This window comes from Cucumis sativus, chromosome 5 (genome assembly GCF_000004075.3).
Source record: "Cucumis sativus cultivar 9930 chromosome 5, Cucumber_9930_V3, whole genome shotgun sequence".
NCBI lineage: Eukaryota > Viridiplantae > Streptophyta > Magnoliopsida > Cucurbitales > Cucurbitaceae > Cucumis > Cucumis sativus.
Window position 1 is genome coordinate 24120918 of NC_026659.2, and position 20148 is coordinate 24141065.

The window sequence follows — 20148 nt, forward strand, 5'->3', positions numbered from 1 at the left end:
AAAATGTTAGTATATTTTATAACGTTTTAGTTTATCTTAGGCACATTTGGATTATATTTGTGATGGAAACTATGAGGCTTCCATCATTGTCTATCATTGTCACTGATAGAAACATATCAATGTCGATCAATAATATAATTTGAAAATAGTGGTATATGTTGTAAATATTTTGTCAAATTTACTAATTTTGATAAATTCTCTTTATTTGAAAATACGGGTGTGAAATAGAGTTGAAATTCAAATTTATATGTCATACAATAATTAATATTTTAAAACTTTGTAGTGAGACCCAAAATTAAAAGAAAATTAAGAATATATAAATATTAAAAAGAAGGAATTTATTATGGTGGCGTTGGACCAACATCCTTTGTTTAGAGATCAGTCAGCTCCATCCTCCCAAGGACGCAAATGGCAATTAAAAAAAGTAGGAAGGGCAAGATGGTGAATATCATAAAATTTTCTCCAACACATAAAAAAAAGAATAATTCAAAATTTTAAATTGGGGAGGAGAAATTAAATTAAATACGAATCAAATTCAAATTCACACACACACATTTTGATTTATTAAAAAGAAAAAAAAATGTAAAAAATTTATGTGTCTGTGAAGCAGAGGAAAATAACAAAGCAAAGCAAGGCAAAAAAGCTGCACCATCTCTACACGCTTTGGATTTTCTTTTCCATTTCTCTCTTCAACTTTCTCTCACAATCCAAACAAACCTCCCTCCATCTCCATCTCCATCTCCATCTCCATCTCCTCCACCCTCAAACCCTACCATGTTTCTGCCTATCATGCCTTCTACGTCTCCCTGAAACCCCCGATCTCTCTCAACTCACCCAACTCTTCCACCGGATTTTTCCACTTTCTTTTCTTTCAATTCTCAATTCTTTCATGCTCTGAGCTGATTTCTCCTTTATTACTTCTGGGTACTCGATCTTGTCTTCCATCTGCTCGGTGCTGTTGTTTTCTTCTTTTCATTTCTTAAAGAGGTAAGAGGATGACTTTTTAGATTTAATGCATTTGTATTCACTTTACCTTGGTGGGTTTTTCTTTTCAGGTAATAAATCAAATGGGGTTTTGTTGATGTGGTGTTCTTACTCTTTCCTCACTGTTGAAGCTTGGTTGGGCTTATTTATTTTTTGTTTTCAGATTTTGAATTTGATGTCTTTAGGTGTTTATTGAGCTTCACTTTTCACTTTTTGGAAAATATCTTTAGCTTTCAATGGGTGGATTTAACTGAAAGATCTATCGAAGAAGCAGTTTAACTGTGATCGGTAGTTGCCTTTTTCGGAATTTAAGCTTACAGATCGAGGAGTTTTAATTTCAGAGTTCCTGGGTTAAAGCAGAGTCTTTCTGTCTATATAATTGATTTGAAACAACTCTATTTCTTTCTGTGTTAGCTTAGGATGTTTCTTAATTGAGGCAACCTTTGGGTGTTAACTTGTCAATGGTGACCTACTAACCAGAATCAGTCGATACTGCATCTTAATCTTAGAGATGGTCCCCTCCATTTTGCTCGTCAGATGGGTGTTCACGTGGGACCTTATTAAAGTTTGATTAGAATTATTAGTTTTTTTTTCTTTCTAAAAAGTGATCTTTTTTTTATCTCAATGTTGATAGCCATAGCCATAGCTATCCCACCTGCCAATGCTCAGTCTGCCATTATGCATAAATTTTCAGGAAGATGTCTCGGAAATCACAGGTGATGGTTTCACTGCAGTCCATCAAATCCATGCCAGTTAATTCTCGGTTTATGATTCCCCAATCTGCTGAAAATTTGGAAGATCCTTACAGTCGGAATGTGAAAAACATGGAAGCTAATTCGATAGTTGATGGTGAAAATGGTGCTGTGGGAGATGATGCCGTCAATCGACATCAATACGGTACGAACGGTATTGATGAGCTGAATGAGGACTCACCATATAATTGTAATACTACATCAGTGGAAGAAAGACCCACCATGGATGATGGAGAAGATGGTTTTATGCCTTTACCTTCACCTTCAGTATCGGCTTCACATAGTGAACGCAGGTGGGGTGACACATCCTCCTACACGCCAAGGAAGGTATTTTGGGTCATATATTGACGCTTGAATTTCTTATTAAAAGATTATCACAGTATAATGGTAGCTGAGGTTTTATGTTTAGTTCACCATTACTGAAAAAATACCTTCTAGTTTCTACTACTTCATCCCATTACAATCTTGCTCATTTTTACTTGAGTTAAAAGTCATTCATTCTTCTTCTTCTCATGCCATTTCCCCCCTTCCTTTCCTTATTTAATCTGTTATATAAAAGAAAATGTATCCCAGTCGGTTTTTCCATTTGAGACATTTGGCCCACTATTGTAATAAACTTGAGTTTGTGAGGTCCGAGGTTGAGATTTGATTTGTCCAAGATGTGTACTATATGTCTGGATTGTACTAATGAATGCGCTATTTTTTAGGTCGTGGACTAATGATTTGTAAAAACTGGTGGTGGGTTTCTTATTGCTTAGCTGTACAAATGTCACGCATGTCAGAATAATAAATGCATTATCTATCAAGAAAATGATAATGACATCGTGTTGCTCAAGATATGAGCTTTGCAGAGTCATTTACTTGCTATCTCCAATCGTGATGAATTGAATAATGATATATGTTCAGGTTTTACTTATTCTTTTAGCCAAAAGTGAGTATAGTGTAGTACTAGGCGTGTACTATCTTTGTTAAGGCCGGAGGTTCAAATTCCCATACCCCAATTTGTTATAGTAAAAAATGAAAAAACTCAATAACTCTTTTGTACAATGGAAGAGTAGTAATCCATATTAAAACAGCTGCAATTGTCCGAAGGTTGGATGGATGCATGCCATCTAGGAATAACTTGCTTGGTAGTGGTGGTATAATTTCAGTGTGCACAATGCTAGATCATTGTTCTTGCAAGTAATTGCGTCCATTTATCATCTCTTAACCCTTGACTTTAGGCTGTTTTCGGGTTTCTGCACATAATATACATCCCGTTTCTTATAAGAAAAATCTGTCCAGCTACCTTCTAAATTATTTTTCAAGTGGAACTAGAGATTCTGTAAATCTAAATCATTAAATTTATATAATTTTTTTCGTTTAGACAATTTAAATCATTCTTTTTTCATAAATTTCGAATGGATATGCACAAGAAGAAGAAAAAACCCCACTTGTGTATATGATCTTGTATAGATTGTTCTTTCTAAGCTACTGTGAACTACCGAGTTCCTCAGTTAATCATAATCTCGTGAACAAGTATTGTATTCAATTGACCCTTCTAATTGAAATATCTAGTGTTTTATATTAAGATATTGCTCATTTTTTCTATTTCAGATACTTCAGTCTTGGTTTAAACTTCCAAATGGGAATTGGGATCTTGTAAAGATACTATCAACGACAGGAACAGAGTCAGTAGTTTCACTGACTGATGGAAAGGTGGCAAATTGAAATCTATAAGAAGCTTAGCTGTGTAAAGCTTATTGATATTTGATTGCGTATATCATATGGATGGTTTCAGGTGTTAAAGGTGAAAGCTGAAAATTTGATTCCAGCAAATCCGGATATTCTTGATGGCGTCGATGATCTTATGCAACTTAGCTATTTAAATGAGCCTTCAGTATTATACGATCTTGAGTACAGATATAATCAAGATGTTATATATGTGAGTGTCTCAAAATTTGTTATATAGTAGTTAGTCAAGGGTCTGCTTAGAAATATTTCTCTTGGTAATGACAATGGGTATGATTTTGGGAATTTCAGACAAAAGCAGGGCCAGTTCTGGTTGCCATCAATCCTTTTAAGAAAGTCGATTTGTATGGAAACGATTACATTGATGCATACAAGCGCAAAACAGTTGAGAGCCCACACGTATATGCCATTACCGATACAGCCATAAGAGAGATGATTCGAGGTTTCCTGATGCCATTGACATTTTATTAGATTCAATTTGTGCTTAGGCTTTTATTTTGTCTGCTTACCAAACTTTTTTTACCACTTTCAGATGAAGTAAATCAATCAATTATAATAAGGTAATGCTGGTGCCTGTTTTACACGTTTGTACAGTTATTATTATTATCTTTTTAATTCATTGCTGTTCTCTCCATGTTTTACTTTTTTATTCATGCATATTAGCATAACATTCATCAAAAAAGGGCAAGGGATGTTATATGTTGTAGGGATAGTTGCAAATATATCAATTAGATTTAAAATAATTAAGTATATAGCAACATTTTAAAAAATTGCAAATATAGCAAAATCTATCAATGATAGACGATAGGAGTCTATCCTTGATAGACCATGTAGCAAATGTTGGTCTATCATTGATAAACCATAATTGCTATATTTGCAATTTAAAAAAAAAATGTTGCTATATACTTAATAATTATTCCTAAAATTCCTACCTATTACAATTACCCTATGTTTTACTATTATTATTCTAGCAATAGATTATAGGATTGCGAAGGACCCGATGAATTGAATTTCTATTATAAACCACCATGGGTTGACCTAGTGGTAAATATGAGACATAACTTTGATAAAGGGCTAAGAGGTTATTGGTTCAATCCATGGTGACTGGTTACCTAGGATTTTGTATCTTAGAAGTTTTCTTGACACCCAAATGTTGTAAGGTTTGGCGGGTTTTCCCGTGGGTTAGTTGAGGTGTGCATAAGCTGTCTTGGACACTCGATATAATAAAATAATCCCTACTGGTAGCTTGGTGTTCATGTTTTCCATATAACTATTAGTTTGAATCATAAATAACATTCTGGTGTTGTGAACAGCATGAAGGCAATTTTATATTCTCCTTATCATTCATGTCCTTTTAAAACCTTCATATGCAGTGGTGAAAGTGGAGCTGGGAAAACTGAAACAGCAAAGATAGCAATGCAATATTTGGCTACTCTTGGTGGTGGAAGTGGAATAGAATATGAGATATTAAAGACCAATCCTATCCTAGAAGCTTTTGGGAATGCAAAAACATTGAGAAATGATAACTCAAGCCGTTTCGTAAGATCCTAAATCATTAATTTCTTTTATGTTGCTGTGTTGTAATAAAATGGCTTTCTACTTAGATTCAAAGGCCCTTTTAAGTCGAATTTAACTTTTGCAGGGAAAGTTGATAGAAATCCATTTTAGTGAAACTGGGAAAATATCTGGTGCAAATATTCAAACTTGTAAGCTTTCCTGTAATTTGGACTCTGCATTGGTTTTCAATGGATGTTTTTTTTGAGATGGTAAAGTCTGACTTTGATTGTGCTGCTCTTGATGAACCCCGACAGTTTTGCTTGAAAAGGTAAATATACAACTACCCTTTAAATGTGCCTGAATTGATTCTTTATTTTTTAACAAAAAATGAAAAACTACTAGAGAATGATATATTTCTTCTACAGTCTAGAGTTGTCCAATGCACGGAAGGAGAAAGGTCATATCACATCTTTTATCAACTTTGCAGTGGGGCTTCACCTGCACTCAAAGGTAATCCATCTCTTCCAGTTTGTAGCTATTTATAGGCATTGGCAGATTTAGCATAGGTCAGGGGGCTCGAGTCCCCCTCAATTTTATGCTCTTTATATTATATATATATATATAAAACCTAAATAATACCAATTCCATAAGTTAGTTAGCCTAAGGGTAAAACTGTCTCCTGACCCCTCTAGACTCAGGTTCAAGCCCCATTCCTTACATTTTTTCTTTCAAATTATTTTTACTAATCTATAAAGGCTCCTGACAATAAAATTTCTAGACCTGCCACTGTTTATGGGCAATATTTTGGCTTGATATGGAGCTGTGCTTTTATATCTAAAGCAATTGAAGCCTTCTGTTAGATATTATATTAAATTTTCCCTTACCCACTAACTTAGGCTTTTGGGTAAATTGGTGATCTGAGATGGTATTAGAGCAGGTTGCTTCGGAATGGATTGGATTCAAGCCCTTGCATTGTTATTTCCTCTCCGGTTAATATAAATTTCCACTTGCTTGACTCTTTCTTCATATTTCAAGACCACAAGTGAGGAGTGTTAGATAGTATATTAATTTTACCCTTACCTACTTGCTTAATCTTTTGGGTAAATTGATGATCTAAGACCTTCTTTTCTGGGAGTAATGATTGAAGCTAATTTGTTGATAATGTTTCCTTTACTCATTATCTAATAGCTTGCACATCGTGAATGCTAACTGATTGAGTTGGATCTCTTGTTTTCTTTGTTTCTTTTAAGTGATTTTTATCTTGAGTTGCGTGTAAAAACTAACATTTAGAGTGTTGTTATTTATCCAAAAAAAAAAAAACAATTTAGAATGTTGTTTGTGCTCCCTTTGTCCGAGTTAGCAAGGTGACTCCCTTTTATCAAATAAACCTTCTTCCACAAAAAAGCTCCTTTAGCACTTTTCAATAGCCTTACAAGTGCCAGCTGGAGCTCTAAAGATAGAGAAGAAACAGACCGGCTTACTTGAAAGAACGCTTTGAGAAGTCTCTCAACAAGTGGAATCTAGAATGATTTATTTTTAGGCTTCCCACAATTCGTAACACCCAAATAAGAAAAAAGAAGTCAATCAACCTTACAACTGAGCAGCTTAGCCATGTCACAAACCTCATCTTTATCAATATTCAAGTCAGCAATGGAGGATTTCTGTGAATTAACAGTCAAACAAGAAGCTACCTAAAAAACCTTTATAAATCCAATGCCAATTTTCAAACATTTGAATTCTTGCCACGGTTGCACATTTCTGATATTTGCTCCAGTGCATTGTTTGCACAAAAGATCTAATCTTTATTCTGTGGCAGAAAATTTCATTGGGCACTGAAAAAGTAGTTAAGTCCTCTTGTCCTCGTTTGAATTCTTGAAGTTTTCTTATCTACTTGTAATTATTAACCGTCTTTTCTTTTCTCATTGTTATATGGATTGATAGAAAGCACCACCATGGGCTTAATAGTTAACTCACTGTAAACTCATCCTAAGTACAGTATGGATTGTGCCCCATATTTGAGGTAGACATCTTATTCTCATTTATGCGACACTATCTAACCTATGTTTAATTTTGATGTGCAGAGAAGTTAAACTTGAGAAGAGCAGAAGAGTACAAATATCTCTGCCAAAGCAGTTGTTTTTCAATAAGTAGAGTAAATGATGCTGAGGAGTTTCGTGTAGTCATGGTAATTTCTCTAAATTTTTAATTAACTCAATACTGACGAGCTATCTGTTTTGATCCGGTCTATTCAGTCTTTATGTGTTTGAAATAGAATTTTGCTGTAATGCTGCCTGTCATTACTTCTCAGGAAGCACTGGATGTTGTCCATATCAGCAAAGAAGACCAGAACAGTGTATTTGCAATGCTTGCTGCTGTTCTTTGGCTTGGAAATGTTTCCTTTAGTGTTATAGACAATGAGAATCATGTGGAGCCAGTGGAAGATGAAGGTTAGTACTTGGAATTTCTAAATGTAAAATATTTTTTTTATTTTGTAGCATGGATTTGAACAGGAAAGATGGACTTTCTTCAGCCTCTTTGTTAATTTATATTCTTATCTAAGGACTTCCCGTGGTTTAAATTATCATGAAATTAATATTGTCGGTCATAATTAGGTATGGTTTTGTTGCTTATGAATAACCGTGTGAAATAACCTATAAAAAGAATTGAAGTGTCAGATAAACCTAATTGAGCAAATGGTAATGCAATTTGAATGGTTATCATTGTGTCTAGGGTTTAGGAAGGATGAGAGCAATTTTCCCTTGTTCATTCTACTACAATTTAGCTTCTCATCTTTGACGCTGAAAAAGGCATGATAGAAGTTATGGTCAGTATCATGAAGAATAAACAGATACCTATGTGTACATAAATAGAAGTTGATATTTTCATGAAGAAGCCCTTGTAGTAGGCCTTTAACAAAGAAGTAATTGTAATTTCCATCCTTGGGATAACAATTTCTAGAACTATATCTATAACTTTCTTTATTCTTTGTTTCTTCTATTCATAGTGATTCAGATTTTAAAATATCATTAATGTACTTGTAATTACAGTATCTATTTGCATGAAAAATCTAAGTAACTATGTATTTGGTTTCTTTTTAATCATTCATGTTCTGTTGAAACATATTTCTTGAGCTTTATGTTTATTGGATAACCGTTTTCAGGTTTACAGACTGTTGCTAAGCTGATTGAGTGTGAGATTGAGGAGCTTAAACTAGCATTATCAACTCGAAAAATGAGAGTTGGGAATGACAGCATTGTCCAAAAGCTTACCTTATCTCAGGCAAGAAACTTGTTCCGGAAAACCTTTTACTTTTTGTGTATAAAGGAGAAACTGATTCAGGTTCAAAAAAAAAAAAAGAAGAAGAGGAGAAACTAATTCCCACCAGCAAACCACATGATTACTCACCTTTAAATTATGTTTAATCAATGACTTAATAACAATTGATGACAGAAGTTTGAGCTTGAATTTAATAGTAATTGGAGCTCCAAATTGCTAGTAGAACTCTCTATCATAAATTTCTTCTGTCACAAAGGTTTTTGTCAAACAGAAACAATTGTTAGATCTACGTGAAAGATGAGTGATTTTGGTGGAAAAGTTAAATCGGAAAATTTTGATGGAAGTGAAATGCATCGACTATTCAGGCTCAAATCTGTTGAGGGCCATACCACACGCAGGGCTCTGCAATTAAAAATCAGTTCTTGTTCTTTTGTTTCTTGTATTGTTTTTAGTTTTATCTTGGCTTTGGTTTCATCAGCATGCACTCACATTTGGATTTATGCTTTGTCAGTCTTGCATTGTTGTACATTTGTATCATAAGATGTGGATTGGGGATCAGAATAGTGCTTGTACCTTATTAAATAATTTATACCTAGTTACATCATATTGTTGTTCCAACCATCTGACATATTGTGGAAGACTGCATTTAACTTTTACGAGTTTATCTTTGTGAGAACTCCAACATCAGATTTCATTTTTCTGTCTGCAGGCAATTGACACTAGAGATGCTTTGGCAAAGTCAATCTACGCTTGTTTGTTTGAGTGGCTGGTTGAACAAATTAACAAATCTCTTGCTGTAGGCAAACGACGCACTGGCAGATCCATAAGCATTCTTGATATCTATGGCTTTGAATCATTTGATGTAAGCCTCATTTAAGCTCTTAATCTCTCTCTTTCTCTAGTCACTACTCATTTAATGTGTATTGTATGTGATATGAATCTTTATCCTAATATCTTTTCCCTCTCTATTCCTTGATTTTGTAGAGGAATAGTTTTGAACAGTTCTGTATTAACTATGCAAATGAGAGACTACAGCAGCATTTCAATCGTCATTTATTTAAGCTAGAGCAGGAGGTAACTGTCTTGTTGATTTTGCACTAATTAAGCTGAAATTATTTCAAGCTATTACTTTCAGTTTTCATTGAAATGCAACAGCTGTTTCTCCTCTTCTTGTTCCTAATTCAGAAATTACGGAGGGTCTACAAATATTTCATTGTTTTGCTGTAATTCGGTAAAAATCTCATAGCATCTAGACATGGTTCACAAAAAAGTTTTTGGACCATATTTATTAAAATGGTTTAATGGTAGAAATGGAATACAAAACTAGAACTTACCAAATTATGAAATTGTGGACCCTTAACTTGGAATAGGTCATACAAGAGCAAGGTGTAACCTGTATTTTCTCCAGCGTTAAGCTGGCTTATAGAGAGGAAAGAGGAACGATAACTAGATTTTCGTCTCATTTCTCATGCTTGACATTGAAGTTTATGTATTTCAGGAATATATTCAAGATGGCATCGATTGGGCAAAAGTTGATTTTGACGACAATCAAGATTGTCTGAGTCTGTTTGAAAAGGTTTAGAGCTTTTAATTTGTGGACTTAATTCTTTGCGCTACCATCTCTTGGTCTTTTAGTATTTATGATGATTTTCTTTTCATCTTCCAGTCTTTCTATTTACTTGTAATTAAACCATTTTTTTCACCTTTTGGTTGATTCTATAACGCAAGTTCACTGGTTTTTGTTTGTTGTGTTTCAAAGCACGATTACTTTAAATGGGCGTACTATATCTGTTTATAAGTGCAATTTGTGAAGCCACTTATCATCAATACAAATACTGGGAAGGGTAAAAGGAGAAATATATCTCAACAGTTGGTTAGTGGGAATGGGATGCATAAATTTTTTAGGGGGCAAGTGTGAGAGGGGATCTTTAGGTTTCTTATTAGAAAATAGTGGGTAGGGAGAGATTGCCATTCCCTCATGAATTGGCTTTCTTATTAGAAAATAGTGGGTGGGGAGAGATTACCATTCCCCCTTGAATTGGCTTTCATATTAGAAAATAGTGGATAGGGAGAGATACCATTCCCTCTTAATTTGGCTAGATGCTCATATACCTTTTGGTTTATTTTTTCTTTTGAATATCAACAGAACAGCGAGGGAAATACCTTACGTAATTCCATGCCACTAATTTGTCTTCTACTTTTGACTGGTCCTGTTTATTATTTCATATCTTCACCGAATGTTGGGTTTTTAATTAAAAAAACCTATGTATGCCATTTAGGGTCTCCCGTGTAAATTCTCAGACAAAGTCATATGCTGAATTACTCTAAATCTCTGTAACTATTAAGTTACCTGCGGTTAATATAGTCTGTCTGATTAGTAGGTTAGTACAACTGCTGATGTTTGTTCTGAGTTATAACTTTGGACTACTCAGATTTTAGTGATTCTTTATTAGTCGAATGTGTTCGTCATGCTTTTCCTGATGTATTTTTGTAATTTCTGTGCAGAAACCTTTGGGATTGTTGTCCCTGTTAGACGAGGAGTCTACTTTTCCAAATGGCACAGATCTGACCTTCGCGAACAAGCTAAAGCAGCATTTGGGTCCTAATTCATCGTTTAGAGGAGAACGAGGGAAAGCCTTCACTGTCTGTCATTATGCAGGAGAGGTATTTACATGGCATTGGCAGCTAATAATTATTTATTTTCTACTCCCACTGCAGTTGCTTTTTAGTTTTAATTATTTATGCAAACTTTCTTCACTTGATACAGAGGGATTGCTGCTATCTCATTGGCCCCTGACTTGATTTGATAAACTGTTTTTTTTTTTTTTTTTTTTTTCACATTTCTCTGCTGTTAAATTGACAAAATATTTAGGAAAATATCACTGCCTGGTGCAAAGAATATATGACAAGTTGTTGGTAGTTATTGGTGAAATTTCTCTTCCTCAGTTCATTTTTACCTGACTTTTTGATAGCTGCATTTGGGTCTTCATTCAGGTCACTTACGACACAACTGGTTTTCTGGAGAAAAACAGGGACTTGCTACATTTAGATTCTATTCAACTCCTATCCTCATGCTCATGTCATCTCCCTCAGATTTTTGCATCCAACATGTTAACTCAGTCGGAAAAGTCCATAGGTGGCACTTTACACAAGTCTGGTGGTGCAGAATCCCAAAAATTAAGTGTTGCAAGGAAGTTCAAGGTAATCTATCTTTCACAATAAGTTTATAATTTAATCGGATACTGTTGATGATCTTTCCTGAACTAGTACTTATTTTGTTTGACTTATGCATTATCTATAAGTTTTTTCGATGGAGGTAGGACTAGGGTAATTTAGGAAAATCCCTAGGTTAATCTTTTTTTCCCTCATTTGCGTATTAATCCCTTATAAATAGGGAGTCCCGCTCGTGTATTTTACACAACTTGATACATAGTAAAGATTCTAGAGTTGATTATCGGAGATCTCTCCTTCAATCATTCTTAGGCTACACCACATTGTTATTCTCAAGAGTTTGTTTAAAATTATATCAACGATTGATTGAAGAGGAAAAAAAAAAGAACAGTAGCTCAAACTGGAGCGAGTACATTTTTTTTTTTTTATTTGATTTCTTCTGGTGTTTTTCTAATTTTTGTAAATCGTTACTAGTTGCACTTCATGCATTTTGTAATATGACAAGAGTCACAGACATCTCAAATGATAATTTCTTTTAGAAACAGTAAAATTCAAGACAGTAGGAGTAGGATACAGAAAATTGAGTGTGACCTTTACTTAGGACTAGGCTTGATTATGTTTAGGCACCGAACTGTCGTATATTGAACCTTTTGCTTTAACTAATAGATTTATATTTATTTAGGGTCAATTATTCCAATTGATGCTCCGTCTTGAAAATACAACACCCCATTTCATCCGTTGTATAAAGCCCAACAACGTTCAATCTCCCAGATTGTATGAGCAAGGACTTGTATTACAACAGTTAAGATGTTGTGGGGTCCTAGAAGTGGTACGAATATCACGAGCTGGTTTTCCTACCCGGATGTCACATCAGAAATTTGCTAGAAGGTAGGGCTGGTTATTGCTTTTACACCATTATGCTTTTTAAAAATTTTCATTCTAACATCTGTTAATGTAATAACTTGTGTATGGTTCTTGGTGTGGGACATCAGGTATGGTTTCCTTCTACAAGAAAGCATTGCATCACAGGATCCCCTTGGTGTCTCAGTCGCAATTCTTCATCATTTCAATATATTGCCTGAAATGTACCAAGTTGGCTATACAAAATTGTTTTTCCGAACTGGGCAGGTAAAGTTTTGTTGCTTATATCGTGCACTCGCTATTTTTCTCGAGTTTCTGTAGGGTTAGAAATCAATGATAAAAAAAGAACTTGAGAAACGAGTTTGAAATCAAAATATAACCTATTTCTGTATATTTTTAATTGTCGAACTTTGTTCTCTTCAATTGTGCGTGTATATTTTCTTTTGATCATAGTAGCTTCTGTATCATCCCATAAAATACTGACTAGTGCTGCTAATCAAATTTGTTTGAAAACAATGTGGCAGATTGGAGTTCTTGAAGATACAAGGAACCGCACGCTTCATGGTATTCTCTCTGTTCAAAGCTGTTACAGAGGGCACCTGGCTCGACGCCACCTTAAAGAGCTAAAGAGAGGGATTTCTGTACTTCAGTCATGTATTAACCTTCCTTGTCAACTTAGAACCAATCACTTTCTAGTTCTTGGGATACAGAGTTTGAAACTATTCTAATTTCTCATGCAGTTGCGCGTGGGGAGAAAGCAAGAAAAGAATATTCAATCTTGATACAAAGGCATAGGGCTGCTATTTCCATTCAAAAGAGTGTGAAAGCCAGAATTGCTAGTAAACGTTTGAAGAATGTCTGTGATGCATCACTTACGATACAATCAGGTAATAATCTCAAGGGTTTACTAGATATTCTACTGGATTTATTATTTTATAAGGAAGCAACTAACTACAGACTACAGTTTATAGTCTCGAGAGTTTGTTACAGTTTCACTCTTAATCCAGTGGAATCTACACTTTCTTTGTGCACTTTTTGGTGTGAGTTCTGATTTCATTTACTAATTTGGTTTGATGTTTTATACATTTCAGTTATCCGTGGCTGGTTGGTTAGGAGATGCTCAGGAGATATTGGATTAATGAAACCTGGTGGCCTGACGGTAAACTTCTAGCATTTTGATTTTCATTTATTCTCTCTGATTATCATTTTTTTCTTTCAAATTTTCTGGTTGTCTTAAACTTTAAAGATCCACACTGCTCCGATCTTAAGGTTGTCTGATTTATGACTTGAGCATTGAAGCTAAGCTATGTATGAGAGTTATTTTCTAGTATATTATCGAGTGAGAAACTGTGCCCAAGTGTGTTTATACGAAGGATCTCAATCTTAGATTCAGTTAATCAGCAATTAGCATAAGTGTAAAATTTGCAATTCTATTGATGTACAAGGAAAAACTGATTACTCATAATTTTGAATTTCTAACAGGCAAATGGGTCAGGTGAAGTGCTTGTTAAGTCATCATTCCTTGCAGAATTACAACGCCGTGTCCTGAAAGCAGAGGCTGCTTTGAGAGAGAAAGAAGAGGAAAATGACATCCTCCATCAGCGCCTCCAACAGTATGAGAACCGTTGGTCAGAGTATGAGCTGAAAATGAAGTCAATGGAAGAGGTATGGCAGAGACAAATGAGATCCCTGCAATCTAGCCTCTCCATTGCAAAGAAAAGCTTAGCAGTTGATGATTCAGAGAGAAATTCTGATGCATCAGTAAATGCAAGTGATGACAGAGGATACAGTTGGGAAGTGGGTAGCAACAACACAGCTAATGAAAGCAATGGAGTAAGACCAATGAATGCAGGTCTCAGCGTCATTAGCCGATTGGCTGAAGAATTCGAACAAAGAAGTCAAGTCTTTGGCGATGACGCAAAGTTCTTAGTAGAGGTAAAATCCGGTCAAGTTGAGGCAAGTCTTGACCCAGATAGAGAACTAAGAAGGTTGAAACAAATGTTTGAAGCATGGAAGAAAGATTACGGGGGAAGGCTGCGTGAAACGAAAGTGATTTTGACTAAGCTTGGGAATGAAGGTGCCATGGATAGAGTGAAAAAGAAATGGTGGGGAAGGAGGAACAGCACAAGGTATAGTTAAAAACTGAAAAAAGGAAGTTATAGTAGAAATTACACTGTTTTTCTGTCTGGAGAGGTTGGGGTTGGTTGGTAATTTTTGGGGAGCTTGTAAATGACGGGTTTTTCCTATTCACTGGGTGTAAGAGGAAGAAAGGGTTTTCAAGTACAAAATTGGAGATATAAAATATGTTTCTTCTGTCGTGCTCCTAATAGCTATTCACATTGTTGTTAGCAACCTTATAGTTGCCAAAGGAGGAACTGATGCAAGAGATCTGTTCTAATTTTCCCATTACAATTTTTTTTGAGGGGCTTCAAGTGAAGATTTAGTGCCATTGAAGCAGCCCACTTTCTCTAATATGTATATCTTTTTCTACCACTTAACAATCTCTACATTAATAGATATAATATCGAGGTTTTCTCTTCTCCCATAGTGTGTTTTTCTTCAGCACATCGCATTGTCCATTGTTTGTTTACAAACTTGAAATGTGATCTTCAAGGTCTTGAATAAATCAAAGATGGGTGTATTAGACAACGATTTTTGTTCAATGTAGACTGTTTCCTTCCTGGTAAAATAACTTATCAATGGACACTAAACAGCAATAATAATTAGTATTTTTTATTCATTAAACTATGTTAGATTAATGAACGTGATTTCTGTCAATCATAAGGTAAACCAACTAGTCACACAGATAAACGTACAAGAGGTTCTTTTAGTACAGTAGAGGATGGAAAGCAAATTAGAGAATTTAAGTTGAAAAGAATTTTTCTTAAAAGAAAGTTATAGAAAAGAAAGATAAATCCGTTAAAAATTACAACATTGGGGAAGGCAACAAAAGGAAGTCTCTGCCTCTCATTACTTCCCCACTTGTCGCCTCCATTCCCTCCAAAGCGGCTGGCGATGTTGGCCGCCGGCGTTCGCGTTTCTCACCATCTCCGGGACTTCGACTCTCACTTTGCTTTCGGATTAACCTCCGGCCTTGCCTCCTCCGCCTTCCTTCTCTTTCCTCCCATATGGCCTCGCAATCCCACTTCTAATTTTCCCTCAATTTCTCACCGCTCCCAACCACGTCGGGTTTCTTTCTTTTGCTCCATTGTCCCCTCCACTTCCTCCGGTGAAATTCCCGTTCTCTCCGACTGTTTTGGGTAACTTTCTATTCCGTTCCCTTCTATTACTCATGAGCATCCGTGCTGTTTGGTTACAATCTTACCTCTTCGCGTTTTGTTTCCCAGTTCACGAGAGGATGATCGTGAAGTCTCTGTGGCAGGTTTGTGTTCCTTCATTGTCTCTTTTTTCTCCTGACACTGTTGTCAATTTCATTGAAGAATGCGAATTCGTAATCTCGTCTTAATTATTTTAAGCTTATTTCATTTGAGGGAATGTGAAGTTGAACCACTTTTTGACTATATGATCGTTTGCTTATAGTGCGGGTTCAAGTTGGCTCCGATTTATGTGCAATACCATGAGAATTGGGTTTTGTTAGAAATAGTAAAATACTGCTGGTTGTTCAAGATACAAGCTCTCGAAAGGGAGTGAAATCAAAACAAAATTCCCAAATAAAGAACAAAGCTATGTCAGTGACTGTACAAAAAATACAAAATTGGAGAGCTAAATTCCTATGCTCTTGACAGGATTGAGGATCCTAAGATTTAGGGTATTGATGGGTCCCTAAAGTTTATAGTTAGTATAGTACAAAGAAAACTTCATTTCGATGGCGTTTGTTCCACTTGGTGTTCAAACAGTTGATGGCTTAATGTAGCACGCTGGAATGGAATATAATACACCTATGGAGTCACCAACTTGAGAGCAAGTAGCGAAGACTTAGATATTGTTTATTTTATTTTTAGAAACAATATTTTAATAAAAAGAAACCAGCTTTCATTGAGGGGGAAAAAATACAGAAGGGTTTACAAAATGGACAGCCCAACAAAAAGAGCCAAATCAAGCTAACCTAAGTTGGTCACGGTCGGAGGGGATACAGTAGCTTTGATTGATAGTTTTAGGAATGTGTCACAGTATTAGATGGATATTCTCCCTCCTAGTTCTAGGTCCTCCAGTTTGGTAATTATGTGATAAATTTTTTTTTTCTTCTGTTGGATTAGCTTGCTAATAGAAAGTTGGAAATATAATTCTGTATTTCTCCTATACTTTATAGTTTTGGCATTAGGAAACCATTTCTTTAAAATCATATTTTGTCACTCAGGAGGAATAGTAGCATTAGGAAAATTTGATGCTCTCCACGTTGGTCATCGAGAGCTTGCAATTCAAGCATCAATGGTTGGATCTCCATTTCTATTGTCATTTGTTGGAATTGCTGAAGTACTCGGTTGGGAACCTAGGTAAGGACAATTTGTTTTCTTTGTTTACTTTATTATTTGTTTCATCATGATCGGTAGGAAAATCACATCTGACTATTGATGCAGTAGGAATAAGATATTATGGTCAAATTCTTAATCTATTAGAATTAGGATTAGTTTCTTTTATTTATTAGGATTAGAATTAGTTTCTTTTATTAATTAGGTTTAAGATTAGTTTCTTTTATTAATTAGGATTAGGATTAGTTTGCTATAAATAGAGTACTTCTCTTCTTGTATTGACAACTTTTAGAAACATTATTAAAATTCTCTCATTTGGTTTACATCGATTGTGCCCTTACAAAATAGAATTTTATGCCGTTTTGATTGTTTTCTAAGGTTCTGACATATTCCACAACTTTATGCGACTTCCCACATTTTCCTGTGGAAGGTTTCCTTTTGGTACCAAAAGAATCTGTACGAATGTCTGATCCTCCATTTTTTTTGCTTCAGTATAACATGAATGATTCAGATTGAGTTTCCAACTTGCCCATGGAATTCTTGCAAGTTATAAGGATGTTGTTATAATCCCATAATGTGAAGTTGGTGGTTTTGGGTGATGTGAAACTCACAGTATTTTCTCCTAAAAAGGATCCAGTTAGGGGACATGAACAATTAATCTCAATGGACTGGGAGTTTAGTTGGGTTCTCTTTATAAGAATTTGGATGATCGATTCTCTTCTGGAGTGTAACCATAACTCTTGTTCAGTTGTAGTTAGTGGACAGGTCCAGAAACATATTCATTAGCTCCTGATAATTTTAAATTCTAATATCTTGTGGTAGCCATCCCTTTTTCATTAAGTCTTGATGGCTGGCAACAATTAGGTGCAGCCAACAGCAGAAAGATAGCAAGGCACTCCAATATTATGGTTGGCTATTAGCAATCTCCAACAAAGAATGGAGGAAAGATTTGGGGTCACTGCTCAAGGCATCCAACATAGTTTAACAGCAAATGAGCAATTAGTTGTTCGTGTTCGAGGATACAAGTTTGCAGAAGGGAACAAAAATAAAAAGAAATAAAGAAAACAGGAGAATATTGCATGAACGGATGGTTAAAAAGAAACAAGAACAAAATTTTTTAAATGAAAAAAACCAAATCCTTTTCTACTGTAAACCATCTAGCTACCATCATGAGAGAATCAGGATGAGCCTTTGGAGACTTCTGCAGACTGCAAGAATCTTAATTCCTGGTAATGTTTGTACTTTGTACAGGTTCCAACTAGCAATTGAGCAACTAGTTACTAATCCCAAAGGGAAATCCTGCTCGGGAAAAGAAATGGATTCCCGTGAGGAATAATTGGAGGAGACACCACATTTGACTGAAAATGTACATTCTATGGAAAATAACTCTGCTAAAGCAGAGATTTTGGAGAGATTCTAAAAGCGGTGATGATTTGGAGGAAATCTTTAGTCAGGGGTATCAAAACTATAGATCCTTCTCTTTACTGTTTTAACATTCAAGTTTCTTTTAAATGAAACAAAGTTTCACTGTACCTGGATTAACACATCCCATTCACCTGTATTTGCGTCTGGTCTCTGGTCTCTCTTACCAATACACTCGAATTTCAGGAAATCAAGTATCAGTGTGGTATCCTGTATCCGCTGTTTCTTTTTGTAATTGTTTGTAGAACAATGAAAATTCGTCTGAGAAACATCTGATAGTTTGCTAAAATGTTTTATTCTGTTTCTCTACCTGTTTTAGGTAGGCAAATAATGGGAATATGAATACCATCTGTTATGTTCTCAGAGGATTTGTCATGAAGATGTTGAGTTTATTCAGTTGCTGATCTCTAACCCTTCCTTTGTTCTCAACAAGTGCTAAGAATTATACTCTAGGAGTTAATTATTTATCTGTTAGTTAAATTGAACAGGGCTCCCATAGTTGCTCAATGTGATAGGCAGCGAGTTCTTTCCTCATGGGCACCATACTGCCAAAACTCAGCTCCATCAGAATATCGGATTCAATTTTCAAGCGTCCGTTATCTAACTCCACGAGAATTTGTTGAAAAATTATCAAAGGAGCTTCGTGTTTGTGGAGTTGTGGCAGGTAAGTGGACTTAAAAAGTGTTGTGCAAGTTTTTATTAATAAAGTACTCTGTTTGGAGTAAAATGTAATTGTTTTGAGGTTTCAATTGACGATGATGGCAGGGGAAAGCTATAGGTTTGGATATAAGGCAGCAGGTGATGCAGCAGAGCTGGTGAAACTGTGTGAGGAATATGGGATAAGTGCTTATATTATAAAATCTGTGATGGATAGAAACCAAAAAGTTGTTAATTCTGCCAATTCAAAGGAGAGAGGACAAGTGTCTTCTACTCGGGTTCGCCATGCACTTTCCAAAGGAGATATGAAATATGTTTCTGAGCTTTTAGGCCGCAGGCATCGTCTTATTTTGATGGCCGAAGGCCTAGAAGGATTTAGCAATAGCAATAACAGAGTGTCAGCCCCAAGATCATGTTTATTAAATTTAGCCCCAAAAGAAGGTCTCTATAATAATTGTTTTGTCTGTACAACTGATGAGAACCTAATTCCGTGCCGGGTAGCTATCGACTCCACTCATGTTCACATAGAAATGGATGATATAGGTACAAGCCATCTTGTAGGAACACAAGACCGCGTCAATGTTGAATTTGGCGATGAAGTAGTATGATTGTGTTGGATTTCACCTCCTTTTATTTTTCTAGAGACAAAAGGAATTCCTTGATGACCTCTCTTATATTCACATACTGAAATGTCTAGATCCCTTGGACTTATCAGCGAGATTCATAATTTTTCTTGCAAAGATATGTGGAGCTAATCTGGTGATTCAATTCGAGGGTGTTTCAGCAATAATGTTCTAAATATATGCAGACATGAAACACGGTTTCACGGGCTGATGTGGATAATGCAATCATTTACAGCTGGGTTCAGTGAAGTTTTACAACTTATTTTTGGCAGGAACAGTTTAGTAGTTTCCTTCAGCTATCTGACACATTCAAATGACCCATTTTTTTTTTCCAAGTATGTATTAACTAGAGCTCATTGTTTGCAAAGTATTTATTATGTTTATGTCTTCTTGTACATTTATCTGGAAACAAAGAATTCAAAAGGCATCGTTTTCTGTTGGAATTATACAGGATATCAATAATTTGTTTTGGAACAAATAGCTTAATAGAATTTTCTTTTGTCAACAATTCCAAAGTTGCTTAGATCCTTTTTACTTGATTCTTGAAATGTAAGACAGGTAGAACTGTAGCCATGTTTGCCCATGTGCTCTTAAATTTCTTGGTTCCCTTCTTCACTAACCATTTTAAACTTTGCTTGTTTCTCTGTTTTCTTCTCTTCAGCCAACTTTCTGAGTTAGTCAAATCCGTTATCGCTTATTTGATAATTTTTTGGACTGATTTCTCTACTTATTTCATTTTAAAGG

At 35.4% G+C, this 20148-nt stretch overlaps 2 protein-coding genes across 4 annotated transcripts; both read left to right on the forward strand.

Moving 5' to 3' along the window:
• The first annotated feature begins 587 nt into the window (after window positions 1–587).
• LOC101222101 (myosin-1) lies at window positions 588–14819 on the forward strand. 3 transcript variants are annotated; one of them, XM_011657193.2, is made up of 24 exons: window positions 588–987; window positions 1679–2063; window positions 3333–3434; window positions 3517–3660; window positions 3759–3909; window positions 4000–4027; window positions 4841–5006; window positions 5110–5173; window positions 5279–5292; window positions 5390–5474; window positions 7046–7149; window positions 7273–7411; window positions 8125–8243; window positions 8950–9102; window positions 9225–9314; window positions 9739–9816; window positions 10746–10904; window positions 11235–11441; window positions 12094–12299; window positions 12404–12539; window positions 12797–12926; window positions 13013–13159; window positions 13364–13431; window positions 13755–14819. In XM_011657193.2, the coding sequence occupies exons 2-24, from the start codon at window positions 1683–1685 to the stop codon at window positions 14409–14411; spliced, it is 3528 nt and encodes a 1175-aa protein (XP_011655495.1). In that variant the 5' UTR covers window positions 588–987; window positions 1679–1682; the 3' UTR covers window positions 14412–14819. The 3 variants fall into 3 exon arrangements, with proteins under 3 accessions (XP_011655495.1, XP_004147135.1, XP_031741489.1); XM_004147087.3 differs by lacking the exon at window positions 588–987 and having other exon boundaries at window positions 1661–2063; XM_031885629.1 differs by lacking the exon at window positions 588–987 and having other exon boundaries at window positions 1892–2029.
• A 373-nt stretch (window positions 14820–15192) lies between these two features.
• On the forward strand, window positions 15193–19912 carry LOC101215305 (FAD synthetase 2, chloroplastic). Its single transcript, XM_004147060.3, has 5 exons — window positions 15193–15532; window positions 15620–15654; window positions 16591–16726; window positions 18613–18788; window positions 18890–19912. The coding sequence occupies exons 1-5, from the start codon at window positions 15288–15290 to the stop codon at window positions 19387–19389; spliced, it is 1092 nt and encodes a 363-aa protein (XP_004147108.1). The 5' UTR covers window positions 15193–15287; the 3' UTR covers window positions 19390–19912.
• Window positions 19913–20148: the final 236 nt, after the last annotated feature.